The sequence below is a fragment of the Coturnix japonica genome, chromosome 2 (assembly GCF_001577835.2).
Source record: "Coturnix japonica isolate 7356 chromosome 2, Coturnix japonica 2.1, whole genome shotgun sequence".
Classification (NCBI taxonomy): domain Eukaryota; kingdom Metazoa; phylum Chordata; class Aves; order Galliformes; family Phasianidae; genus Coturnix; species Coturnix japonica.
This window is the reverse complement of record NC_029517.1, coordinates 114449574-114476659: the sequence shown is the minus strand read 5'-3', so window position 1 is coordinate 114476659 and position 27086 is coordinate 114449574. Positions and strand designations below refer to the sequence as shown.

Genomic DNA, 27086 nt, shown 5'->3' with positions numbered 1-27086 from the left:
CCCTGCCTGGCAGGGCCACCAAACATACACATTTACTAGATCAGGTTGCCCAGGGCCCCGTCCAACCTGGTCTTGAACACCTCCAAGGACGGGGCATCCACAACCTCCCTGGGCAGCCTGTTCCAGGGCCTAACCACTCTCCTAGTGAAGAACTTCCCCCTAACATCCCTTCCCTCAAGATTTGGTCTTTGAGTGGTCCTGTGTGAAGCCAGGTCTCGATGATCTTTGTGGGACCCTTCCAACTTGAGTATGTTATGATTCCATTACTCCTATAATGGCAGACCATCTTTGTGAATGACTTGGCTGTTGGAGCAGAATACCCGTGCACAGCCTTTCTAATACGGGAAAGCAGCTTTCGGTCTGATTTATTCAGGTAACAAGGAGAGGCCGTTCTCCCAGTTGGATGCACTTCTTGCTGCTTCAGACGTGTGGAGCGGCGGGACATAGAGGCGGTGCCCGGCGGTTGGCTCCTTCCCCTCAGCACCGCCGAGTCCGTGGCGCCCGGAGCAGCGGCTGCGTTTGGCCGCGCTGTGGAGCCGCGCTGACAGGAGGAGCGGCCCGGCCCCGCCTTGGTGCTGCGGCGGGAGCGGCGCGCGGCGCGTGTTTACATTCCGCCGCCGCCGCACGTTGTGGCCGCGATGCGCGCTGCCATTGGCGGGATGGAGGCGGCGGCTCCGCCCCGGGGCCGGGCCTCGCCGGGAGCGCGGCGTGCGCGGAGCGTGGGGCCGGTACAGCGGGTGTCTGCGGGAGCGGGGCGGCGGGCAGGGACGGTGATGCGGGGCCATGGGTACGTGCGTGGGGACGGGGATGGCGGGACGGGCGGGGACGGCGGAGCGGCCATTCCTGCCTGTACTACCGCGGGTCGCCTTCACGGGGGAAACCGAGGCGGGCAGAGCCGGGGTCGGGCGGGCGGCGGCGACTGCAGGGTGCCCGCAGGATGCCCGCAGGGTGCTCGTAGGGTTCCCTCAGGGCTCCCTCCTGATGCCCGCCGGGCCGGGGTGGGCGCCGCGGCCGAGGGGCGGCGCTGGGGCAGCGGGGCGGGGGAGCTGTCTGCCGCCCTCGCACATGCGCAGCGCGGGCGCGGGCCGCGCTATATAGCGGGTTGGCGCCGGCGGCAGGGGAGCAGCGCGGGTCGGGCGGCAGCAAAGGAGGTGAGCGGGGAGCAGCGGGCGGGAAGGAGTCAGCGGGGTGCGGTGATGGCGGGATGGGGGGGATGGAGGCATGGGGCGCTGGGGATGTTAGGGGTGTTAGGGGTGTAAGGGCACTGGGGACGCGGTGCGGTGCTGGAGCTGCGCGGATCGGTGCGGGGCGGTGCGGCTCTGAGCGCTGCGGGTGCTGCAGAGGCGCGGGCGGGAGCGGCGGGCGGCATGCGCGCCCGGTCGCCGTTTTGGAGGGAGAGCGGCTCTGGCGGAGCGGTGCAGGCGCCCATCCGAGCCCGCTCAGCCCCGCATCGCCCCGCTCAACCCCGCACCGTCCTGTTCAGCCCCGCTCAGCCCCGCACTCGGCGGGATCCCGTCCCGGCGCGCTGCCCTCCCTCCCTCCCGCCGCCGATGGGGGCGGGGAGCGCCGTTGGCGCGCTGACCCCGTTTGCCGCCCGCCCGCACCCCGCGGCGCTCCGGGCCGGCCGCGTCCCCCAGGGCGAGGCCTCGGCTCCGCGCTGCCCCCGTTCAACACAGGGACGTGTCCCCTGAGAGGAGCGTCCCCGCCGTGTCGGGGTGTCCCCGTGAGCGCGGGATCCCCGTGAGGTGGCGGCGCCGTCCCGGAACCCTCCCGCGTTTTGGAGGGAGCCCGGCGCGCACCGAGGCGGGAGCGAGAGGAAGGGAGGGAGGGCCGAGGTCCCGCAGCACAGATACCCCGTGCAGCACAGACAGATACCCCGTGCAGCACAGACAGATACCCCGTGCAGCACAGATACCCCTTGCAGCACAAATAGACACCCCGTGCTGCCCCGCCTGGGGTTGATCGGCGCCTTCCGCGGGGACCCCAAGTTTGGCCGGCGTTCTCTTCTTCCCACCCCCCAACCAGCCCCGCCTGAGCCCCGCTCGCCCCGGGGCCGGCCGAGGCGCGGCGCTGAGAGGCCGCCTTCTCCTCCTTCTCCTCCTCCTCCTCTGCTTCCCCGCTCAGCAAATTGGCGCGGAACCCGCGCTGAGGGGCGGCCCGGCCCGGCAGGTGGGGGGTGCGGGAGGGATCCCCCTTTGTGTAGATGTGTACGTGTGTGTGTGCCCCCTCTGTGCCCTTTTACATGGGAAAGGCCGTTTTGCTGCTTCCCCCCCACACTCAGGTAGGCATAGGAGCTGTGTAAAGGAGCGTCCATCCCTCAGCGATGCGCTGTGGGGATCTGGGTTTAGCATCGTAACACCCCCAAGGGATGTGGGTGCTTGTGAAGCACAGGGATATCGTGCAAGGTGTGCCTTGCACTGGTCAAATAACAGTGCCCTGCTTGGGTTGTTGAGCCATGTGAGACTCAAAGCAACACAGTTGCACTGTGTTAGGGCACAACTTTGAGAATATACCTTAATTTGGTTGTTATTCCTTTGGTCCAGGTAGACAGATCTTACCGCCCGAAGATGTCAAGACGCAGGTAAGCTGTCTGCATGGTGATACACCCACGTGCCCTTTGCTCCCCTCAAAGCTGCTGCTCCCTTAACACTGAGTGTCTCTGCCCCTTGCAGCAGCCGACTGCAGGCCAAGCAGCAGCAGCAGCCGCCGCTGCTGTGTCAAGAAGAGACTCCACGTGAGCTGCAGGCACCGGAGCTTCTCCAGACCAGGAAGAGGAGAACAGCAGAGGTGACCCATTCAGTTGACTTAATACTGCACATTATTCTGGTCACTGGGATGGGGGTCACCTTTCCTCCACAGAAAGGAGTAGCACCAGCTTGCTGTGTTGTTAGAGATGGGTTTGCTGCTCATTGTCAACCTATTGACTGTGTTTTCTTTATTCAGCAGGAGATTAAGAAGAAAGAAGATGGGAAAATTGCTAAGAAACATCAATATGAAATTAAGGTAATTTTACCTCGATATAAAGCTCTGCAGGAAATGTTCCTGTGTTCATCGGCAGGTTTTGTTATCCTTTGTATAAGGAATCTCCCTCTTTCCAAAGACCGTAATTGAAGCTCAGTTGTCACCATTTTGAAGGCTGTCAGCCATTACAGCTTTGCATATGCTTCATGTGCTTAATCAATACATGTAGGGAAGTATCATGTGCAATGAGACAAGTTGCAGATTTAGCTGAACCAACCTAGAATTCTTTCTCTGAAGCTTTCTGCGTGAAATGACTTCAGACTCCTTTGAAGACACTGAGTATTTGGCATTGGCGAGCTGAGAGATAGTTCACAGCTGGGGGGGTATCAGGCTTTGGAGCTGAGATGGGTGGCTCCTCCCTGGAGTACTTGGAAGATAACAAGTTGCAGAACTTCCCCTAAGACAGCAGGACCTCCACCCTCTCCTTTCTTTTCCCTCCACATAGATAAGTAGATGGGACCAGCAACATGCCTTGTTGTTACAGTGGTCTTCGTCTTGCCTCTCTTGCTGTCACAGTAAAACCATCATTCAGAAGGCAACTTGTTTGTGTTTGCAGAGCTGTTGGACGCCCACAATAACAGGAGGCATCTCGCCTTGCATCATCATTGAAACGCCTCACAAAGAATCAGTGACCACTGACTTCTCAAGGTTCAAGAAATACAGGTTCAGGAACCTCTTCATAAATCCATCCCCGCTGCCTGAACTCACGTAAGTTGACTGAATGTAGCAGTTGCTTTTCTATATTCTGTATTCTTACATATGTGTTACGAAGGCATTGCTGAAGAGAAAAGGCTCATCACCCTTAATGAACTGCTGGGATCCCCAAGATACATTCAGATTTTCCCCTCAAAATCATCATCCTCGATGTTAACATGATCTTGTCAGTCAGGATCTGGTAAAGCTGAGCTCTGTTTTCTGCTAAGTAAAATGGGAATCTCTTTGTGGCTGCATGTGCATCTTCAGGATGTATGTACTCAGTTTTATTGGCTGTTCAATGAAACTGGACTTGCTGATGATCCTGACAATCTGCTGTTGTGATTATGTTACATGCTCAAAGTATGCCTGCAGTTTTCTAATTGCTGTGAGGATCTTTTTGTGCACTGAGTACTTATAGACCATGTTTTTATGCTTCCCTTGTGAAGGTGTGTGCAAACTGACAATGATTTGTAACTCTATTCCATAGCTGGGGCAATTCCAAAGACGTGTGGCTCAACATCCTGAAGAAGGAGAACCGATACGCTCACTGCAAACACTTCACGTCGCTACACTCAAGTCTGCAGCCGCACATGAGGTCGATACTGTTGGACTGGCTTCTAGAGGTGTGTGCTTTGTGTTATTCCCACCCCTGTGAGGTGGGGAGTTAAAACAGAGCTTTTATGTAAGGGGTTTGATAGCAGAATGTACGATAAATGCCCAAACAATCCTTTCCAGTCTAATTACTGTACTTCAGACTATTCCAGCTGTCAAGCAAAATGGAGGTTCTCGTGCTGGCAGCCAACCCTACGTGAAGGAGAACTAGTGTTGTAAATAGAGAGCTATGTTCAGGAGTAGTTTCCAAGAACATGCTGTATTGCAGAATATTTGGTTGCCACTGCCAAAAGCAACCTTGCACTCACGTAGCTCTTGCTCACCAGTAGGAGGGATCTTGCAGGTCTGTCAGCTCTATGATGCCCAGTGCTCTGAGGAAGCAGATGTTACAGTGGCGTTTTCACTGCCTGGTTGTTGAACAGCACCAATAGGGGATTGCAGGGGAAGGGATGTGCAGTTTTTAGGTGGGGTATGAATACAGAAATAATGCCACTTGTGTACTTCACTGATTCCTTTAATGTGGTGTTGGCACGCTGCCTCTGGATTGGGTGTCATTTATTTAAGTCTTGAACTGTTAGGAAGTCATCAATTAAAGTGTTCACACTGACCTTATGGCCATTGTCCACCTCCATATTTCTACATGCTGAAGTAAAATCACTTGGAATTCTGCAGTAGCTCCTAACCCGGTCCTCTGTAACATCGCTTTGGAGATATTTTTATTATTTTATGAGTTTTATTACTAAGGTAATTTTTGTCCTGTTGTAGGTGTGTGAGGTGTATGCACTCCACAGGGAAACCTTCTACCTGGCTCAAGACTTCTTTGATAGGTTCATGTTGACACAGAAGAACATTAACAAGAGCATGCTCCAGCTGATAGGAATTACCTCATTGTTCATTGCCTCCAAACTCGAGGTAAGCAGCTCTGTTACAGGGAAGAAAGATAACATATAGAATAACTAAAAAGGTAGAGGTAATGCTTTTATGTCAGCTGTCTGGACCTTTAGAACTTACTGTGTCATGGAGTCATAGAATGGCCTGGGTTGAAAAGGACCACAGCGATCATTCAGTTTCAACCCCCTGCTATGTGCAGGGTCACCAACCACCAGACCAGGCTGCCCAGAGCCACATCCAGCCTGGCCTTGAATGCCTGCAGAGATGGGGCATCTACAACCTCCTTGGGCAACCTGTTCCAGTGCGTCACCACCCTCTGTGTGAAAAACTTCCTCCTGATGTCCAACCTAAACCTCCCCTGTCTCAGTTTAAAACCATTACCCTTTTGTTCTGTTATTATTTTCTCCGAAGCTAAAAAGGTTGCAGTAAATTTGTTGTGTTATATAGCACACAACGTAGAACTTACTTGTTTTGAGCATCTCCTACTGTGCAACTTTCACATCACTCCACGTAGCAAGAAAAAACAGTCCTAGTGTAAGAGAAGTGAATATTTCAATGTGCTCAGCCATTATTGAGCTCCATCTTCTGATCTTTTTCTTCCTCCTTTTGAAGGAAATTTACGCTCCAAAAATACAGGAATTTGCTTACGTCACTGATGGTGCTTGCAGTGAAGATGATATTGTACGAATGGAACTTATTATGCTAAAGGTAATTTGGTGTTTGTGAGACTTGTTTGAAATGTTGCTCCAGGGTAATGTTGTGTTTTACTGTCACTCTCTTCAAACAGTAGGAGGAATGTGATCTATAACGAGCACTTACAAGTGGGTTTGACCTCAAGTGTCTTTGGGAATCTGTGCAATGAGCTGAGAAGGGGAAGCATGGGGGAGAAAGATCAGAGCCCAGAACAGTCTTTGCATGGTTTAATGCGTTTACGTATTTGTTTAATGCTTACAGGCTTTAAAATGGGAACTCTGTCCTGTGACAATCATCTCTTGGCTGAACCTCTATTTGCAAGTGGATGCTCTGAAGGACGTTCCGAAAGTGCTTCTACCTCAGTATTCTCAGGAAAAATTCATTCAGATAGCACAGGTAGCTAACAAACTCTATGGGAAAGTGCTGGTTTGGAGTTATTACAGCTGATGTATCCCTGAAAGCTGAACTCTGTCTTGTTTCACCTCACCCGTTACTTTGTTAATGAATATGCAGGTTTGACTGCCAGACCATGAGTGCAGATACAGCAAGTTCTGGGATAGGATGACACCAAAGCATCTTCTTGGAGTTTGTAACCTCTGTGTCCTCAATTCTGTTTCCTCAGCTCTTAGACCTGTGTATTCTGGATGTGAATTCGTTAGACTTCCAGTACAGAACACTAGCTGCTGCCGCACTCTGCCACTATACCTCAACTGAAGTAGTTAAGAAAGTTTCAGGTAAGAAGCGTTTATGATCTCGTTAAGCACTGATGGCTGTTGACTGATGACCTCACTCAAGCTGAAAGAGTCACAGTAGGGTAAAGCCTTACTTTAATGTACCGGTGAGCAGCAGAAACCCTCATGGCCACAGAGCTGCTTGTTTGGGGCTTGTGATCACGTCCTTTGCCACAACACGTTGAAGTAACAAATGCAAGGAAATACTGTACAGCTCCTCCAGGATTTCCAGGTGTATCACTGTGTTTTCTCCCGTAGGCCTGGACTGGGACAGCATTTCAGAGTGCGTGGAGTGGATGGTTCCCTTTGTCAACGTGGCAAGGAAAGTCTCTGTGAAGCTGAAGCATTTCAAGAAGGTCGCAGTAGAAGACTGCCACAATATCCAGACACACACAAACTACCTGGACATGCTGGTAGGTGGCCTGCTGGCCTGTGCTTTGTACAGCCCTTCTCCTGAGGTGCTGAAGGTTCTCCAGGCTAACGAGGTCAATGTAACACCTTGTGGTTCTGGCTTTCTGGAGATAGATAAGGTGCATGTGCTCCCACAAGCTGTGAGCCAAGAGTGAAGCATTTAAAAGCTGGTACTCTTTGTCATGAAACGTATCTGCGGGGTGCCTGAATCATAATATCAGCATGAGGAAAAAGCTCTGAAGCAGAGCTCTGCGTGCTATTAACTGTCTTCTTCACCCTCTACACAGGAAGAAGTTAACAGCGGAGTAACATCTACTGCACCAGGTCAGTTATCACCCGTGTCAACAGCAGGAATAATAACTCCTCCCAAAAGCACGGAGAAGAAATGAAGTGCGGGCAGCAATCCTTATGAACAGTTTCAGAAACAAGACCAGGTGCTTCAGAACAAGACCACACTAAGGGTGACTCACTTTAATGCTCCTTACTGCTATTCAAGACTTGAGCAGTAAGGGATGCATCAAATGGAGCAGCGGATGGGACCGATAGCAGCATCTTCCTTGAAACTTGATTAAAGAACTTAGACCAAGCAGCCCTCCCTGTGTCAGCACAGGAGCCTGGACTACACGAGTCCCTTCTCAGATATGACTTCTGTAGTTCAACTTTCTGAACATTCCTAACTTATGAATTTCAGGAATATGTTTTGTAATGGCTGAGTGGAAGGTTTGTCCACTTACGTGTCCATGTGCTTTAATGTGGGATAGCCACGCACGAGACCTTGGTGCCAACATGCACGTATTACCTCTTCTTGACCTTTCTTTTCTCTCAGAGCTTACAGTCAGCGTATGAGCTCAGGTGCAGTATTACAGAGGTCAGTGAGTGAACAGTTTACATTTCTAAAACCACTGTGCCCTCGCATTAAGGCACGGCCAGCCCTGTTTCAAATCTCAGCTTCTCCAGGAGGTCAGTAGCACCTGTTATGTCTATGGCAGCCCTGAAGTTCCCACTGACCTCAGGTAAGTCAGGTAAGGGTACAAACAGAACAATGCTGCTGAAGTAATCTTAACTGGATGCAATGCAGTCTCAGAAGGAATGAGTTCTGTTGTATAAGACTCGGCCACCAGCACTCAATAGATAAGAACACAATGAGCAGCAGAGCTTTTTTCCTACTTTTTCCCAGTCTGGTTCTCTATAACTGCTCAAATCCTGCCACAACTGTTAACCAGCATTAACTACTGTGTGTGTTCGTGGAATATTGGCTACCTCTGGCTGTGAGGTGCTCCTCTTGAAGAGACAGCATAGGGAAAGCTGGACCCTGGCTCCTCCCATAGCAAGATGCTTCCAGCTGCAGAAGCACACAGGGCCAACTCCCAGCATGAGCAGCACAAGAAGCTGCACTACAGCAGCAACTCATGAAACCCGTCTTTGCCACCTTTGCAAACTTGAATTCAGGGCTTCTTCAAACAGCCCAGTCCAGCGATACCTGAAGTTGTTGTTTTAGGCCTTCTGTACAGTTTGTAAAGATATGGTGTTTTATTATAATATTTCATCTATTTCTATAAGAAAGATACCAGACTGTAAATGTTGTACAAAAATCTAAATGAATTTAAAAATAAAACCCAAGTCTTGAGAGAAGTTTCCTGTCCCTTCTCATGTATTCTATGGTAGTCCTCCAGCATTAGCCTAGAAATAAAGCTTTGCCATTGCTTGAAGAAACTTCTTTTTCCTCCTCTGTGCAGCAAGCTGTAGGACTTCCTCAGGATTGCTGGCGTTCAGCTCCGTCTGGCCAATAGCTTTGATCTTGAAGACAGAACAGGAGCAGCAGTTATATATTATATACAGCTGTTCTCTTACAGTTTCAGTGCTAATCAATGAGATGATGACGGGTGGATGCTTCTCCCCATGCACTCACACCAGCACCCAGACTGAAATACAACTACAGCCACAAGCAGCAGTTATGTTAAAGGACTCCTCCCCCAAAGCACCGCGTTAACTCACTGCTATTGCATTAACTCACCGCTATCTGCCTCTTGTCCGTCTCACCTCTCTTGTGGTGGAGATCTAATGAGAAGTTAAGGGCAGCACAGATGTAGGGACTGCTGGCTTTCCCCAGCCATGAACACCCAGCCTGAACATGAGCAGCACCCCACTGAAAGGATACACGTCAAATACTCCAAGATCGTGACATCCCAGATGTATTCATAGTAAGAATCCATGGCATCGTGACTGGAAGAAAACATGGATCATTATACATGTAATTTTTGTATAGCGACATGTTACTAATCTAACCCGCAAGTTTTACCGTAATAATCACCTGTTTTGCTCCTGCAGTGCCTTGAATGCCGTTTTGTAGTCTACTTCTCTGAGGAACTGACACAAAATAGCCACCTACAAAGATACAAAGACAGGCTCAGTGTCTTCCATGGCATTAGCCCCCACCGATGGAGAGTCTGCCACAAGATGCAGAGACCCAGGCAAGAGCTCCTTCCCACATGGAGCAGGGGGGGAATGTTTGCACTGGGTGACCTCAGCGGTCCTTTCCAACCTTAATCATTTCCAAGCATGTGTTTATTTGTTAACTTGATCTTTACATGTTCTACAGGCAAGTATAGCAAGTGATTTTATGTGGGTTGCGTTTGCAAGGAAAGCTGGATTCCAATGTTACTTTCAGAAAGTTTCCCTGCAGCTTCTGAATTCAAAGCATTTACAGACACCATTTCCTTAGTACCACACTCGGGCTCTTACCTGTGTGTGACAGTTGAGTAAGGAGCAACACTTTATCATTCTTTTTATCACCTAGGGAATGGTTAAAAAGCGTTGTCAAACTTTTAACAATGGAACACACCGAGCAGCAAATCTCTATTCATTTTATTAAATAGGATCAGCTGTACATCAATCTTCTATTCCCTTCCCCTGTCCTTGTGTTAGGGCACACTGCAACGCTGGGGGCACAACATCCCTGCCTGGAGTTCTGGACGGCTACAGCCCAGCACAGAGCATAGCTGTGATGGGCCCTGCTGAAATGCAGTAGATTTATAACCCCGGAGGATGAGGACACTGAATCCACCCCATCCCACTTGTACACTTGAATTCCATTCCAACTCTGTAACTCACCTGGTCTGTGAACACATCGGGCGGTACCATCTTATTGAAGAAATCAGAGCACACAGCTCCTGCCTGCAGGTAATAGTGAAGGGCTGCTGAATACTGGTTTGTCGCTGTGGTGGAAAAAGGGCAAAACAAGGACTTGCAATTAAATACAGCAGTTCATTTCTAAGATTCAGATCAATTGTTCATAGAATCATTCAGACGCCGTAATCTCAGCTAAATTCTATTTAGAAAATGACTTGCATATCATCTGCAGAAAGCACAGACATGGGAGGCAGTAAGGTTTGTAGAGAAGCACACCATCTAGCCAAACTGACAACACAGGCCAAGGTCTGAGCTCTGAACATTTCTTCTCACTTTCCAGGTATTTGATTCTAAGCCCACCAGCTTCAGAGCAGCAAAGCAGTTTGCTTTTCTTGGAACTCAGCACATGGGTGGCAGGGAGGTTCAGGTGGCCCAAGCACCCCTGCTCCCTCAGGTGCCAGCTTCAGAGGAACCCCACAGAAACCTCTCCCTGGGATGCTGTTCCACTTCATATAAGTGAGCTCCATGTTCAGTTTTGGGCACCTCAGTACAGAACGGACACTGAGGTGCTGCAGCAGGTCCAAAGAAGGGCAACAAGGCTTGTGAAGGGCTTGGAGAATATGGCCTATGAGGAGAAACTGAAGGAACTGGGGCTGTTTAGTCTGGGGAAAAGGAGGCTGAAGGGAGACCTGATTGCTCTCTTCAAATACCTGAAAGGCTGCTCCCAGCTATGAGCCCCTGGGATAAGCACCAGGGAAGAGGCAGATTGAGGACAGAAAGACAGGGAAGGGTTTCCCACCACAACCAGTTCCAAACCAGTTCATGTTTTGTTGTATACAAACCCTAGATACCTCCTGTATAAGATACAGATCCTCTTTGCTCATCTTCTGCTTCAGGAAAGCTGATCTTCACATTTGAACACAAACGCTATCCACAACACTTTCATTCACTTAATAATACACTAATATTGCACTAATATACCACCTGAATGAAGCAAAATTCACAGCAACTCTGAAAGTTTCCCCTACCCCAGGAGCAAGTCCACGTGATCCACTGAAAGCTGTGTCAGCTCAAACAGCCTCCTAGGCAAAGTCACCTACACTACTGCCCCCATAGACTCTGAAGTCACATCATATAAGCTTCTTTCCATACAGGAAAACACAAGGAGGGTTATGAAGGCAGGTAAACTTCAAAATAAACACTGTCCCCATGCATGCAACTAAAAAAAGATACTGGCGTTGCTTACCAAAATAAATATCTGCCTGGATAATTAACCAGAAGTGGTTGTTGGAGTTGATGGTCAGCGCATAGTTGACAAGCTCTTTCACTGTAACAGCCACGGCTTCAAAATCCACTGACTGAAGGCTGAAGGGAAAAAAAGGAGAAAGAATGAACTCCCAGATGATTGTGCAAAGTTGTAGCTCCATGGAGCCTCCCAGTTGGAGAAATGCAATTCAGCCTGGCCAGAACAAACCAAACAACAGGGTTAATTGATGCCCTTAAATGCCAAAAGTCACACTAATAGTGATAACTTCTGCACAGCAACTGGAACCAAACCAACGACCTACATATATTTTCTAAGTTGTCTTTGAGAGTTTATGATCTTACTTGGGAATGGATGAGGGCCAAATGGAGATGTACTCTGCTGTAATATCATTCACAATATCTTCCTAAGGAAAGAGGGACAATAAAGCAGGTTACAAAGGTAAGAGCTTCAAGAAATCCTAATGCCATCCCTATATATATATATACTAACCCGAACATTATGAAGCTTCACAAACAGGGACAATATTGTAGTTAAAACCAACGGTTCCTGTAAAGAAAAGAAAAGATACTTCCATGAAATCATGGAAATGCACTTTTCTCCCTGTGCTCTGAAGCTATGTCATATGTTCTGACATTGCTATAATCAGTATTTTGTTAAGAATCCTGCAGCACAGGAACACTGCAAGAGCATTTCTTTATATAATCTTTAATCATTTCAGACTATTTTCACCACTGCTGTACGGCAGGTATCATACACTGAGCTCTTCAGCCATTCACTTTTCTGGACTTTTTGTGTTAAATTCCAAAGAAATGTGATACTAAAAGAAAGTTCTGGTTCCAAACATATTCAGGTCCACTGCAACTTACCCGAAGCTTTTTGATGAAGGACAACAGTTCACTCCTAAATCAGGAACACAAATATCTGTGAGTCACCATCCACAACTGAGAGCACAGGCAAACTTAATTCACTAGAAACAAGTCAGTAAAGCAAATCCTTCATCTGCCAAAACGTCCCTTCAGCTCTAAGCTTAAAAATACAGGGTATATAAATAAAAATATACAATCGCTTTCAACACAGCTGCTGGCAAATCCCACTTTTATAACTGAAAAAAAGTAAAGAAGCTGCCATTATGTCCTGGCTTGCATCAAGAGAATTGTGACCAGCAGGACTAGGGAGGTGATTCTGCCCCTCTGCTCTCATGAGACCCCACTTGGAGCACTACGTCCAGTTCTGGGGCCCCCAACACAAGACAGACACTGATATGCTGGAGTGGGTCCAGATGAGGGCCACGAAGATTATCAGAGGGCTGGAGAAACTCTCCTATGAGGACAGGCTGAGAGAGCTGAGGTTCTTCAGTCTGGAGAAGAAAAGGCTTTGGTGGGACATTATAGTGGCCTTCCAGTACCTGAAGGGGCCTACAGGAAGGCTGGGGAGGGACTTTTTAAAAGGGCACGTAGCAACAAGAGAAAATGGTTTTAGATTGGAAAAGAGTAGATTTAGACTAGATATTAGGAAGAAATTCTTTACTGTGAGGGTGGTGAGACACTGGAACAGGTTGCCCAGTGAGTTTGTGGATGCCCCATCCCTGGAAGCATTCAAGGCCAGGCTGGATGTGGCTCTGGACAGCCTGGTCTGGTGGTTGGGAACCTGCACATAGAAGGGGGGTTGAAACTAGATGATCTTTGTGGTCCTTTTCAACCCAGGCTGTTCTATGATTTTATGATCTGTGCTGATCATGATGATTATACACCACACGTTTGGCATCTAAATACTGCTTTGAATCCACCCATCCACCCCTCTTTCTGTCTCCAAAAAGGAAAGTCAACAATGCTGCCCTAATACCAAACACTGACCACTGCTCACAACTGTTGGGTTAGATACACAGTTCAAACAACCTTCAAAAGCAATTTAAGGAAACATACCTGTACATAATGCCGAGTGTTGATTCTCTGTGCTTTATCAAACTCACTCTGCCATCGTTCCCCCTTTTGTGCTGGTTAGATACACTGCAGATCTGTACGACGACTTCCCAGAGATCTTTGGCTGTCCTTCTGCTTTCCTTGGGACCTGGGAGTTCTTTGCATGTAGCAGCCAACAACTGCCCCAGCTATACAGTGCAAAGGAAGAAATACAACACAGAGAGCTTCTCTGAATGTTCACCGGAGCAAAGAGAAACTGTCAAGAAAACAATTCTAAGCTACAAACTACAGTGCAATGTAGCTGAACTTTGCAGCAGAGGACACTGATCTGTAACATGGAAGACAGGAATAAAACAACACCACATTCTTCCCTGTAGCAGTTTCTTTATGGGGTACTTCATTATGAAGAGCTCCTGAAAACAAGCCTTATGTTCCACTTATTCACATAATACAATGCACAAAAAGTATTAAAATGACTAGATCCCTTTGATACCTATACAATAAACAAGCTGAAATAAAATGTTGCAGTGGTACTCTTTGCTACACAGAGAAATCAAAAGGTCAACATGGCAATTAAACAGCACCTCAGCTAACCAAACCTGACCAAAAATGAACATCACATAACACAACTGCAGTTCAGCTTTATTGCTTGACCACCCTGGTGACAGGAAGGTAAATGCTTTCAGAAGCACAAGAGACCTCAACAAGAAAAAGCCAGTTACAGTCTGACAAGGCTTTGAGACTAAGCGCTTATTACCTTTACATAAGGATTAGTCTGAACCAAAGGTAATGGAACTTGCATGGTCAAGTACTCATTTTCACGCCAGTTTAACAAGAAGGCAACACACTCTTCAGCTATAACTTGTCGAAGAGGAATATCTGGGAAAAAATGGGCATTTTTATTTTATTTTGAGATAAACAGCATTATAAGAAACCAACAAAGCCAACAAAAACTGAGGATCAAATGCTTCCTTTATTATTTATTTTTAATAAAGCTTTGTGCTTTGCTGCATCACAGGAGAAAAAGAAATGTACTTACCAGGTACTCTCATCTCCAAGTATCCTCGGACTCTGCTTATAAGATCAGAAGGAGGACGTTCCCCGGTAGCACCAGGTCCAGCCTCGTGCGTGTAAATGTCCAAAAGCAGCATTTCATTCAGCATGACTTGACGGAGTTTTGGAGAAAATTCTGTCACAAGCTCTAAGCAGGCAGCAAAAAGTTGCTTAGCATGGACAAAATCCTGCAGCAAAGAGGTTATATATTAATGGCTCCAAATGGATTCATAAGGAAAGACAACAGGGCTGAAATCCTGGCTGAAGGAGCACTCATGTTCATTGTCAACACTGCTTGGGAAACTCACAATTACCATTTGCATTACTGAGTTATTTAGACTTGCTATTAAGATCAACAGTTGCCATAGTTTCAGGCTCTTCAAACACGACAAGCTCAAGCTAAAACATAATGTAAGTTGTGTGCAAGCATATTATGCAGACATTTTAGTTTTTCCCTGTAGATCAGCAAACTACAGAACAGTCAATTACAGGGCAAATAAAACAGCATTCTAATAAATTCTTCATATCAATGCGCTGAGTTTAGATACATCATTTAGTACATCCCGGTCAAAGCATATGAATGAGATGATCTCCAGGCCCAACTCACTGGAAAGCCATTATCCTTTCTCTGGAAAACTGAGGGCAATATTTAACTGTTATATCACACACACACACAGCTCGTTACTAGATCTCTATCACCTCCCGATTCTTCAGGCCTTCTTCTCAAAAAGGGCTTCCTATGCTGTTGTCATTAAGCTTCAATTGCTCAAACCAACTCACAGCAAGTTGGGATGGATTGCTCACCTTAATTGCACAGCAGTGTAATCCCTTTGCCATCAGGATGTAGACCAAATCCCTAGTCAGATTATCTTTGATTCCTAGAATAACATTGCCATAAACATTTGGTACTTCCCACTGTGAGAGAAACATGCAAGACATTTGCACAGAAACAGATTTTAGAATGCATACATGTGCTTAAAAACTAAAAATAAAGCTCAAAACGTGGAGAGCAATTACATTCTAAGTGCCAAATCTTTCAGAAATGGTTGCATTCCATCAGCAGTAAGGTATGGCTCAGGCACACAGAGGTACCCTAAAAAGGGCTACCTACTGTACTTTGTTCATATGTTGAGTATGCAGCCATTTGGGAGACAAAGACAAAAAAAGCCAAAAACTTAACCAAAAGAAATCTATTCCTCTCTCTTCCTAATTGGCCAGAGCACTGCAAACAAAAGCTAAAGAAATTTGAACAGCTTTGCAGTACAAACAGCAATTACTTAAAATGAAGGTTAGGCATTTTGTTGCAGTATTTTAATTACAGAATGTCAGTTTAGACATGCACTGTTATTTTTACCATTACGTGGAGAGAGGAAAATGAAAATAATACATTGAGGATCTATGGTAAAATATTTACTGTTCATAGAAAACAGTTCAGTCACATGAACGTGTAGAATAAATTACCTTATTTGAAATAGTCCAGAACTGGCGCTCAGAAGTCATACCATGCAATTCAATCAAGATCTGACGAATCCTCCAGGGGTCTACTGACAATATGAGCTGATGTTCAAGCTGGCCAATATTGACACTTGCTGAAGCTAGGGAAAAAAAGGCAATGAGGCTTCCAGGGCACTCCTTCACAATGCAGATCCTTATAATACTTCACTATATGACATTTTAAACAATAAACTAAGGACAGTGGGTACACCAACGCCTTTATAAAATCACAAAATTGCAGGGGTTGGAAGGGACTTCTGGAGATCCTCCAGTCCAACCCCCCTGCTGACACAGAGTAGGTTACACAGGAAAGCGTCCATAGATCTTGATAATTCTAAAGGAGACTACGTAACCTCTCTGGGCAGCCTGTTCCAGTGTTCTGTCGCACAGTATAGAATTTCTTCCGCATATTTGCATGAAACTTCCTAATTTCCAGTTTGTGCCCACTACACCTTGTTCTGTTGATAGACATCAGCAAAAAGAGCCTAGCCCATCCTAGCACTGATAAGATCCCCCCCAGTCTTCTCTTCTCCAGGCTCAACAGCCTCAGGTCTCTCAGCCTCTCCTTAACAAGGGAGATACTCCAGGCCACTCATCATCTTTGTGTCCTTCCACTGGACTCTTTCTAGAAGTTTGATGTCTTTCTTGAACTGAGGAGCCCAGAAATGGACACAGTAATTCAAATGTGGCCTCATCAGGGCACAGTAGAACCTCCATCAGCCTGCTGGCCATACTCTTTTTAATGCACCCCAGGATACCACTGGTGTTCTTGGTCACAAGGGCATGCTGCTGGCCATGGTCAACCTGTTGTCCACCTGGACATCCAGGTCCTTCTCTGTAAAGCTTTCCTCCAGCAGGCCAACTCCTAACCTATACTGATGCACACAGTCACTCCTCACCTCACTCCTCACTGACCATGGGAGTGTTCAAGAAATGTTTGGATGTTGTGTTGAGGAATATGATTTAGCTGGGAAGTATTGGTAATGGTTGGACTAGATGATCTTCTAGGTTTTTTCCAACCTTGATAATTCTGTGATTCTGTGCTGCTGCACAGCCAGCCAGCTGCATCTGGGAAATGAGCTTACTGAAAAATATCGGGGTTACACGCTGATAGGTTAAAAACTTCATCCAGATGGTATTCCTGGTCCAGCTCATCAGTCACACTAGCATTAGAGCTAATGTAAATCCAAAGGCAGAAGAAATACCCCTTACTGTGGAACAGCTGCCAGATAGATCCAGTTTAAACCAACTGCCATACCCCTCTTTCACTTGTCAGCAAGCACACATTCAGCTAAGATACAAAGCAGAAGCAAAGAACAACATTCTTGAAAAGGCAGGGCATTCACTGACTGAAGGTGAGACGTATTCAACCCTAAAAACCATTCTCTCTGAACTTGTTCTGAGAACAGTTCTATGCATAGCAACTTCAAGTACAAAAATAGGTAGCTGCATACATAGAAGTCAATAGAAACATTGAAAATTACCTGGGATATCATAAAATGAAGTCACAGGTTTTGTGGACAGGTTGACTCGAAGAGACCTCTTCCGCATTTGATCCACAAGCAGTTTCCGTTCATCATCTTTCAGAAGCTTTATGAACAGCTCGTGAGATGAAATCATGAAGACAAGCTGAAGGTCTTCCAAACTCAAACATAAGTTTCTAAATAAAAAAAAAATTAATAATCAGCAGGAATAAGCCATTTGTTTGTTAAGTTCTAAGTTCTCAAAAGTACTTATTACATTGCACTACATTACTTATAAGATGCAAGTTAACGATGTCTTAGAATCAATACGTACTTGAGAAATGCTGCCATTTTTCTCTTCAGAGGTTCAGATGCAGTTTCCAAGTTTATTGATCTTGAACAAACCTGGGAAAAGTAAGCAGTAAATAATTAAGCCAGGGCTCCAAAAATTTACAATATTTTGCTAGAGATAGCATTGCTTTCCAGTCTTCTAACTCCTTATTAGTATCAGGTAGCAACCCTCTCCTCAAAGGAGGCAACAAAGTTATCTGATAAATACCATAGTTATCATGGATGGATCAGAATCTCTTTCAACTGGGATACAAGAAGCCCTTTCAGACAACTGTGACCTTCCTTGACATAACCCACATTCTTTTTTTTGCCAATTGCTCAGGTATTTAGGCATTACAACGCTGAATGTCACAGTGTGAGTCAGTAAAAACCATCATTAAGTACATAGTAAAGTCCTTCTGCGGGAGTTTAAAAATGAACGAATATTTCCAAGTGCAAAATGGTAAGACCTGCTAGGATTAACTTGTTCAAAAAAATGAAGGTGTTTCAAGAGAACTGAACAGTTGAATAATTACCAGCTTGCAATAAATCTTTTGTTTTAAGAAATAGGCTTGCTCCTAATTTAAACAGTTGGAAAAGCTTTTGCTGGCTCTGAAGTATGGAATACACCAGTCAATTTGCAACACATACTTGAAGAGAACAGCTGCATCTGACAAGCAAAAGACATGACCCAAATTAAGTAACAGAGGATATGAATAGCAAGGCAACAAAAAGAATAAGTTCTGACTAAGTAGCAACAGTTTCTTAAAAAGCTTCACTGAGGGCAAGAGTTTAGGTCTCACATGTACAGCAACTGAGCTGCTTCATCACAGGCCAGTTTGTTGTAAAAAAATAGCAAGTGTCCACTTTCACAGATACTTTGTTCCAGAGTCTCTCTCTCTCTCTCTCTGACTTCACTCCTTTGTTCCTCAAAATTCCTCCTTTGTTCCAGATTATTGCTATTCATTTTAATGAAGGAAGGAAACACAGCAATTTCAAATCCAAGCTGAAGCAATACAGCACAGCTTCAGCCCAGCAGATGAACTAAGAATACAGATGGAAGAATGATACAAAGTGTATTTGTGCTAGCTGTAATAAAGCTGAATAAAGTTTGAGAGTTTACCTTATAACACACTTTTCTCTGCTTCAGAAGCGTTACTTGAAACAGCAATACAGTTAATGAAGGAAAGATGTACTCCATTAAATACCATTTCTCCCTCTAGTTTCAGGTGATAATTCCTTACCTCCAAGAGGAAGTCTATTTTCTCTTTGTTGGGCTTGAGGAACAGCTGACAGAACTGAATATCAATTATTTGACCCTGCAGTACATCACAGACAGTGTTGCACACGCAGATTTTGAAGCAAACTTCATCCAGAGCATCATTCCTGCATGAATACAAAACTCAAGGTCATGACTTCTCTGACAAACACAGCTGATATCAAATCTCCACATCAGATCCCAAGACAAGACTGGAGCACACGCCTTTGTCCACACCGCAGAAAAAAATGACTCAGAATCTACATATTTTACCCAAGACCTCACTTTTTTCACAGAGAATTTCCTCCTAGACCGCTGCTCTTTTTTACAGGCAACCTTCATTCCCTGCACTGCTGGACCCCAATCAGAGGTGGCTGACATGCATGTCTCAGTCAGCACACTCTACTCATCACTGACAGCCAAAACTTCAGGCATGTTCATGTACCTCAGAATGCACAATCATCAGACAAAGTGTGCACCTCATGTACATGAGTACACTGATAAGAACACCCTCTAAGATCCTTTTCTAAATCTTGTGATCCTGAAAACTGAAACTATCCTAATTAATGTATTTTCCTTCCCATGTCTGCTTGTGAAATACAGACTTACTCTCTGTAACTGACATGCCTATAGGCACCTTCCCCTCAGAGACATGTTATCTTCACTTAATGAAGACGTCTTCCACAGAGCCCTGATTCAAGTGTCTAAATTCCACTGAAGGCTGAATTTCAGATATGGCCACACACTTAGCATTTCTCAGGAGCCATCCACAAGCTGCCACCGTAACATGCTTGTATATCCATGTCTGTTTAAAGTCCCATACTGATTCTCCTGGACTGGGCTGGTGTGGCAGTGCACAAGGCACCTAATCACAGGCAAACTGTAGGACCAGTGCTCCCAGTGAAGTCCACATCTCCTGCAACATCACTGCTCAGTACAGCAGATTTATCAGCTTTGATTTCAAGTTTCAGAAGACCTTCAAAGAGGCACTAACTTAGTTATAAGTTTAACAAATGTGTGTGTATATATATATTTTCATAAACACTGCATAGATCATTAAAATATGTCTCACCCTTGCTGAGCTTTTTGGAACAGCTCCCTTAGCACTGATTGTCTGAACTGAACAGGTAAACTGAGGGCTAAGTTATCTTCAAGGAATATCTTCACCAAATCCTGCAACACAGACACAACTGGAATCATTCACTGGATAGTTCAAATATGAAAAATTTTCTATCTGTTAAAATATTCAAAGAAAGTAAAGCAGCTTATACCCACATATAACATTAAAAATCACTACACACCACTAGAAAGCAAACTAACAACAAAAAGGTTCTTTCTCATCAGAGAATCAGGAGGTAAAAACATACACATCTTAGAAGCAATATACTCTGAAATCCAAAGAATTACAGCTAGACTGAAAAAGCCACTTATAGAATTACCCAGGTTGGAAAAGACCTTGAAGATCATCAAGTCCAACCGCAGCCTAACCAGTACCCTAACTCTAAAAATCCATACACTAACTCATATCCTGAGTACCACATCCAAATGGCTCTTAAACACATCCAGGGATGGCAATTCAACCACCTCCCTGGGGAGCCTATTCCAGTACCTAACCCCTTTCTGTAAAGAAGTTCTTTCCTGATATCCAACCTAAACTTGCCCTGGCGCAACTTGAGGCCATTAAGTGGGCATTAACCACAGTACCTGATAGTTGCCAGATTTCATGCAGTTATGGATTTGATTATACGGAGATGCCTGTTGAGACGCATCATCATCAGATGAGGTAAGAACTCCACAAGCCTGGCAATATCCAGCTAATCGTTTTTCATCTATGGTACAATGAAGTGAAGATGAACCAATCTGAAAAGCAGCAGTCCATTAAAACTTAGTGATCAAAAATATTATGAAACATAAGCTTAACTCAGAAATGTTTAGAAAGAAAACTTTAGAAGAGTTGAACATGCAGTAATAAAACACTCATTACCTTTGCAATCAACTCCTTTGTTTTGAAAAACTTCTCTTTAGCATTTTCATGAAGAGCTGCATTTGTCGCTCCTTGCTGAAAGTAGACTGCACCCAAGTCATAGCAAACCTGCAAATAGCGTTGATATAGAAAGCATTATCTCAGATATTTATATAACATCAAGTATTTCAGCCCTATCTTTTCCTACATGTTCTTCAAACTACTCCCAGTTTTGTTTTGCGTTCACAGTGCATCTTTCCCCACATGCCTTAATTGTTTCCTCTTTACTTGTGTGATCTCAGTAGGGGTAACTCTGCAAGGGCAGTACAAAGCTACAGAGTGATTTCCATAACAGTAACAATGTTGCAAACAGCAGTCCCGGTCAGACTGTGCTTTACTCCAGAGTGGGAAAAAGAGTTTGGGGGGGGAAAAAAAGAGTGATAATATTTACAATATTGAAAGAAGCATAAATCAGCATCAAAATGATGTCAGTGGTATTTTATTGCTTTATGGAAAGAACAAAGAAAAGATTGACAGAAAAATATTGCAGCTTACCTCAAAATATTACATGACAACTTGTCAAAAGAAACAGAAATAAACAGAAACCTTTGGTCTAGAAGGTACAGTACCTGGCACTGTATCTCCTCTGCACTGATCTTCAGCCCAGCTGTGGAACTCTCTGTTTCTCCATTCACCATACCAGGCTCCATGGCTAACAAATCCAGAGTTCTTATAGTGTGCACATAGAGATCCTTGTTCAATTTAAGTGCTCCTTCTAGCACCAGGATGGAATCAGCAGCCTGCTCTTTCAACTACAATAATTCAAATACATTAACATAGTTAGGAGTTTAGCTTTTGGCTTCAAATTAACACTATAACAGCAAAATAAATAGACAGCCAAGAATTTCTTTAGCACACTCGTCTCACTGCACCTGTATTTCTTGTACAAAAAACAGATGTGTCACCGTCATTTCAGAAGCTTAGAGAAACAGGATCACAGCTTCCAATAGAATACTTTTCTCTGAGCTATACCCATGTTTCTGTCCACTTCTGGAGAATGAAATTGGATTGAAAATTCTCAGCTATTATTTCACAGCTGTAATCGAAGCAGCTTCTCTTTGAATGGCCACAAGTTGTATGAGATGAGGTTTAGACTGGACGTAAGAAGGAACTTTTTCTCTCAGAGAGTGGTCAGGCACTGGAATGGCTGCCCAGGGAGGTGGTGGAGTCGCCATCACTGGCAGTGTTCAAGAAGCATCTGGATAGGGAGCTAGGAGATATGGTTTAGGGGTTTCCTGTAGGTATGGTAAAGGGAGAATGGTTGGACTAGATAACCTTATAGGTCCTTTCCAACCTTGTGATTCTATGAATAGCAAAATTTTGGCAGATTTTATGGTAAACTGGTAAAGCTTCACTTACATTCAGTATTTGAGAAAGAAAGTTTTCGATGATTTCTTTTTTAAGTGTAGAGAAAAGAATAAATGCAGTCACTGTAACTGATTCTAAGTATAAGATTAATAGAAGGAGCTAAGTTGCTTATGGAAGTAGAGGCTTTATTCCTCTCCTTTCTTGCCTCTCTCAATGTGGGACACATTATCACCTATTTTGCTGCCATGCACTTCTATAGCTCATGTATGGCCTTAATAATTAATTACACACTGACTTTGTAGAAGCTTGCTTGCTTCTTACAGCTCCAAGTATGGGCTGAAGAGAGAACAGCTAAACCTCACAAAACAAGTCCCACACAACATCCAATACAGAAACAACACCATCCAAAACAAACACGAAGGAATGGTAGGAAATGCTAGAAGCAGCAAACATCACCTCAGTGTACTGAATCCAACAAAACTGTAAACATGAATGGACGGGAGATAATCACATCACACGTACATTCAAGCAAAAAATTAAGAGCACAGAGAAGCTCACCACTTTCAGAATGTTTTCAGTTAGTTCCTTTTCCTGCTGCATCTGGTTCATTCTGGAAAAAGAGGGATGTGGTCAACACTTCAGTTCTACAGCAAACCATCACATCACTTCATGCTCAAGGCCACAACAATTAATTCCTAAATACCTTTTGCTTCACTACCTTTTTAACATTGCTATGCCAGACCACTGAATGTTCTTAGCTATCTTTATCTGACATAATTATATAAAAATAAAATGAAAGGCTTTAGATGAGAATATGATTTAATTAAAAGGTAGTATCAAAGTTTTCATTGCCTTCCTTTTATTTTATTTTACTGTATTTTTATTTATTTTTAAAATCACATTGTTAATATCAGCAAAAGCAATCACTTTGCACATCCTGAAGTCTCTTGAAGCTTCACTAGCAAAATCACAACCAGATTTGGATACAGACAGGGCACTTCAGGATTACAAATAGAATTACTAGCACTATTTTCAATCAACATGCTTAACAGACTCGTCCCAGTTACAGTATCATTCACAGAATCATATCACAAAATCATAGAATGGCCTGGGTTGAAAAGGACCACAATGATCGTGTAGTTTCAACCCCCCTGCTATGTGCAGGGTCACCAACCACCAGACCAGGCTGCCCAGAGCCACATCCAGCCTGGCCTTGAGTGCCTGCAAGGATGGGGCATCTACAGCCCCAAAAACATACGAAAAGCACCACTGAGATGCTCCCAAATTTATACGAGAAACATGGAATGTAAAAGTCCATTCCAAGAACAGGCAGTAACTGAAGCTGCACAACTTCTAGCATGTAAACTCAGTACTGACTTTAAGTTAGTACTGCCCAATGAAACCAATAAAATCATTTCATTATTTCTCAGGTTATCAGATATACAGTGTGGCAAATTGTTATAATAAAACTGTATCAAGCAAGCCAGAGCAAGTTAAACAGGATGTAAGAAGTAGTTTGTTTAAACTAGAGAATAAGCTTTCTGTCCCATTGAGACTGCCAGCTCTCTTCTGCCTGTGATTCTTCACACTTCTACAATGTCAGATAAGGTACTAAAGAAGTAGAACCATGTAAATACAGATAAATTAAATGTGCTTAACAGAAATATAGTTAAAATAACCGCTAGTTTACCACATTACCATTAACCATATTAAACAACTGTACATTAGCATGATTTAATATACTTACAAGTTATATTTCTGATTACAAAATACATATTAAGTCCAAATGAACTGTACTGGTAACTTACACATTTAGTTGAGGCGGACCAGGTTTCACTTGCTTTACAGGAAAACTGCTTTTAACAATGGTCCTTATGGCCCTACACAGGGGAGAACGTTAAGCAAACAATGGCATTAGCCTCAAAAGTATAGTAAGATTATATGCCTCTTAAAATATCAGTTTATCATATCATTTACTTTAAATCACTAGAATATATCCTGTGCTATTATAGAAACGTTTAAAAAGTTAAAAGGCAGGAATATTTTTTATTTTCATATATTTTATTTTAATCACTCCCTTGACTACTTTATTGGAAAAGAAACAGCTTTAAAATCACTTTTTTGACTTTGCTCCGCACTATAACCTACCCAGACATCACAATATTAACACTACTTTGAGATTCTCTCATTCTGCTTACAAATATATAGCCCTAGTGTGGTTTTAAGGCCATTGCCTTAAAAGTACTTTACCATCTGTTGTAGAGTAGTATGGCCATGGCAGTGGTTGGGGGTAAGCTGGACAGGTCAACATCCACATGTTTAGTCCCTGGGGGAACTTTGCTGATGCACAGGAGTTCATTCAGTAGCATGTTCAATACGGGAACAGATAAGCTATGAAAGATAAGAGTATAAAGTACTTGACACAGTAAATCTACTTCTGGAATCTTTACATGACATACACGCTGGTACTCAGTACTACCTTATTGCTTAACTGTCACAAAGTATGGAATCATAGAATCACAGAATGGCCTGGGCTGAAAAGGACCACAATGACCATTCAGTTTCAACCCCCTGCTGTGTGCAGGGTCACCAACCACCAGAGCAGGCTGCCCAGAGCCACATCCAGCCTGGCCTTGAATGCCTGCAGGGATGGAGCATCCACAACCTCCTTGGGCAACCTGTTCCAGTGCATCACCACCCTCTGTGTGAAAAACTCCCTCCTAATCTCTAACCTAAACCTCCACTGTCTCAGTTCAAAACCATTCCCCCTTGTCCTATCAGTATCCACCCTCTTAAGCAGCTGTTCCCCTTCTGTTTATATGCTCCTTCCAAATATTGGAAGGCCACAATGAGGCCTACCCAGAGCCTTCACTTCTCAGTTCCCAGTTCTCTCAACCTTTCTTCTGAAAACTAGATTATACCTTCTTACCTATTCAGCAGAATGAAATGCTCTACATCTGATGGCATTCTAGGTCAGGGATGTAAAACAGTTACCAATGTTATTAGCCTAAATTAAGTCGAAGAGGAAAGCAGTTCCAACAGAGCTGAACTACTTCTATGCATGCTGTATCAGTCTGGTTCAGACACATCCCAACAATTCAGTCATCTACTGCAGCACATCCAAGTTAGTGAGGAAGTCTCAAAGCAATTACAGATCATACATCCAGTAGGTAAACAATTACCACATCACGGGGAACTTTACTCACATAAAGACCACATCTATCTGTGCTGCAATGGCTTATCTCCTTTTCTTCTGCGTCCATCACCAAACAGCAAAGGTAAGACTAAGAACTGGATTAGCACCCTGTCGTTCCATTGCAAGCTGCAGTACATGAAGCCAGATGCCAGGTGGGACAGAACCTTCCTTGGTAAAACCAGAAGGCACACAGACTGGGTCCCATCACTCCTAGCAAGAAGGGAAGCAGCCTTAAAAAACCCTACCTTGTGCAAATGCACATACAGCTAAAGTATATGTAAAACCTATTGTACACCAGGTGCTTTTTTCTGTACAGTACAGTGGTTGCACTTGTTAGTATTGAAGGTCTTTTCCAACCTAAGTAACTCTGCAATGCAGTAGCTTTCATATAAAGCTATTCAGACCGTACCTTTTCTCCAATACATCCAAATCCCACTTCAGATGAGCAGCAACTTTAAGAGCAAGAAGTTTTAGAATGCGGTTTCTTTTGTTATCAGGAGGTGGCTGGACCTGGTTCTGTTCATTCACCGATGGTTTGGAAGCTTGTTCCAGGAACTGGACAATCAGCTGCACAGGGGGAGGATCTGCAGAGAACACAGACACTCACAGAATCACAGAATGACCCGGGTTGGAAGGGACCTCAAGGATCATGTAGTTCCAACCCCCCTGCCTGGCAGGGCCACCAAACATACACATTTACTAGATCAGGTTGCCCAGGGCCCCGTCCAACCTGGTCTTGAACACCTCCAAGGACGGGGCATCCACAACCTCCCTGGGCAGCCTGTTCCATGGCCTAACCACTCTCCTAGTGAAGAACTTCCCCCTAACATCCAACCTAAATCTTCCCTCTTTTAACTTAAAGCCATTTCCCCGTGTCCTGTTATTGTCAGCCCTTTCGAAGAGTTTACTCCCCTCCTGGGTGTAAGTTCCATTCAGGTATTGAAAGGCTGCAATGAGGTCACCCTGCAACCTTCTCTTCTCTAGGCTGAACACTCGTCAGAAGGCAGCTAAGCCCAGAAATCCATTTCTTGTTGCAGCCACGATCACACATAGAACCAATCATAGGGGTAGGAAGGGACCTTTGGAGATCACCAAGTCCAACATCTCCTGCTACAGCGGGCTATTTTGGGGATATATGAAAACCAAAGATGCTCCAGCATACAATAAAAGACTCCCCAGCACCGCAGGGCTGTTCTGAAGAACTTAATAATCGCATCCCCTGCTGGTAGAACCCAGGAAACCATTGAACGCGATGACTGCTGCAGAAGCAGCACGGTGTGCCGCACTCCGGCCCGCAGGCCCCGCACCGCTCCAGCCACGATACCGCGCCGCACGCACCGGGAGAGGGCTTGCGCAGGTGCTGCTCCAGCAGATCTTCCTCCAGCAGGAACTCGAACCACGAGGTCTGCGGCGGAGTGCAGGGCCGGCTGGACGTGGCGGCCTCCCGGTCCGCCGCTTCGGCGCTCATGGCTGCAGCCACGGACACAACAAACACCGCACCCGCCCGCCAGGAGGCGGCCCCGACAACAAGATGGCCGCCGCTGCGTCAGGGGCGGCGCTGCGCCCAAACCCCGCCTGCTGAGGGGGCGGG

General features: G+C 45.1%; 2 protein-coding genes across 6 annotated transcripts; one reads left to right on the top strand and one right to left on the bottom strand.

Annotated features, from left to right (window-relative positions):
* Positions 1 to 730: 730 nt before the first annotated feature.
* On the top strand, positions 731 to 8687 carry CCNE2 (cyclin E2). 5 transcript variants are annotated; one of them, XM_032442801.1, is made up of 12 exons: positions 737 to 787; positions 2544 to 2581; positions 2673 to 2787; positions 2947 to 3003; positions 3578 to 3729; positions 4205 to 4340; positions 5095 to 5241; positions 5833 to 5928; positions 6175 to 6309; positions 6536 to 6647; positions 6903 to 7057; positions 7343 to 8687. In XM_032442801.1, the coding sequence occupies exons 2-12, from the start codon at positions 2568 to 2570 to the stop codon at positions 7442 to 7444; spliced, it is 1221 nt and encodes a 406-aa protein (XP_032298692.1). In that variant the 5' UTR covers positions 737 to 787; positions 2544 to 2567; the 3' UTR covers positions 7445 to 8687. The 5 variants fall into 5 exon arrangements, with proteins under 5 accessions (XP_032298690.1, XP_032298689.1, XP_032298692.1 ...); XM_032442800.1 differs by having other exon boundaries at positions 2944 to 3003; XM_032442799.1 differs by having other exon boundaries at positions 731 to 787; positions 6903 to 7460.
* On the bottom strand, positions 8562 to 27039 carry INTS8 (integrator complex subunit 8). The gene is made up of 27 exons (XM_015855947.2): positions 26834 to 27039; positions 25905 to 26079; positions 24550 to 24690; positions 24108 to 24179; positions 22858 to 22909; positions 21561 to 21743; positions 20953 to 21060; positions 20673 to 20828; positions 20041 to 20141; positions 18955 to 19096; positions 17715 to 17785; positions 17402 to 17577; positions 15885 to 16018; positions 15228 to 15338; positions 14410 to 14611; positions 14128 to 14249; positions 13374 to 13558; positions 12318 to 12351; positions 11941 to 11997; positions 11793 to 11854; positions 11431 to 11549; positions 10167 to 10270; positions 9798 to 9848; positions 9367 to 9440; positions 9214 to 9278; positions 9070 to 9113; positions 8562 to 8852 (listed from the first exon to the last, which is right to left on the bottom strand). Exons 1-27 carry the CDS (start codon positions 26961 to 26963, stop codon positions 8736 to 8738), a joined length of 2988 nt encoding a protein of 995 aa, XP_015711433.1. The 5' UTR covers positions 26964 to 27039; the 3' UTR covers positions 8562 to 8735.
* Positions 27040 to 27086: the final 47 nt, after the last annotated feature.

What these genes read in the sequence shown, in the direction of transcription:
- INTS8 (XM_015855947.2), bottom strand. Translation starts at nt 26,963, where the DNA reads ATGAGCGCCGAAGCGGCGGACCGGGAGGCCGCCACGTCCAGCCGGCCC. An exon ending in CCTGCGCAAGCCCTCTCCCG is followed by an intron (nt 26,080 to 26,833) that starts GTGCGTGCGGCG and finishes TGTTCTCTGCAG; the next exon opens with ATCCTCCCCCTGTGCAGCTG. An exon ending in AGACTAATCCTTATGTAAAG is followed by an intron (nt 13,559 to 14,127) that starts GTAATAAGCGCT and finishes TGCACTGTATAG; the next exon opens with CTGGGGCAGTTGTTGGCTGC.
- CCNE2 (XM_032442798.1), top strand. An exon ending in AACATCAATATGAAATTAAG is followed by an intron (nt 3,004 to 3,577) that starts GTAATTTTACCT and finishes TTGTGTTTGCAG; the next exon opens with AGCTGTTGGACGCCCACAAT. An exon ending in TCCCCGCTGCCTGAACTCAC is followed by an intron (nt 3,730 to 4,204) that starts GTAAGTTGACTG and finishes TCTATTCCATAG; the next exon opens with CTGGGGCAATTCCAAAGACG.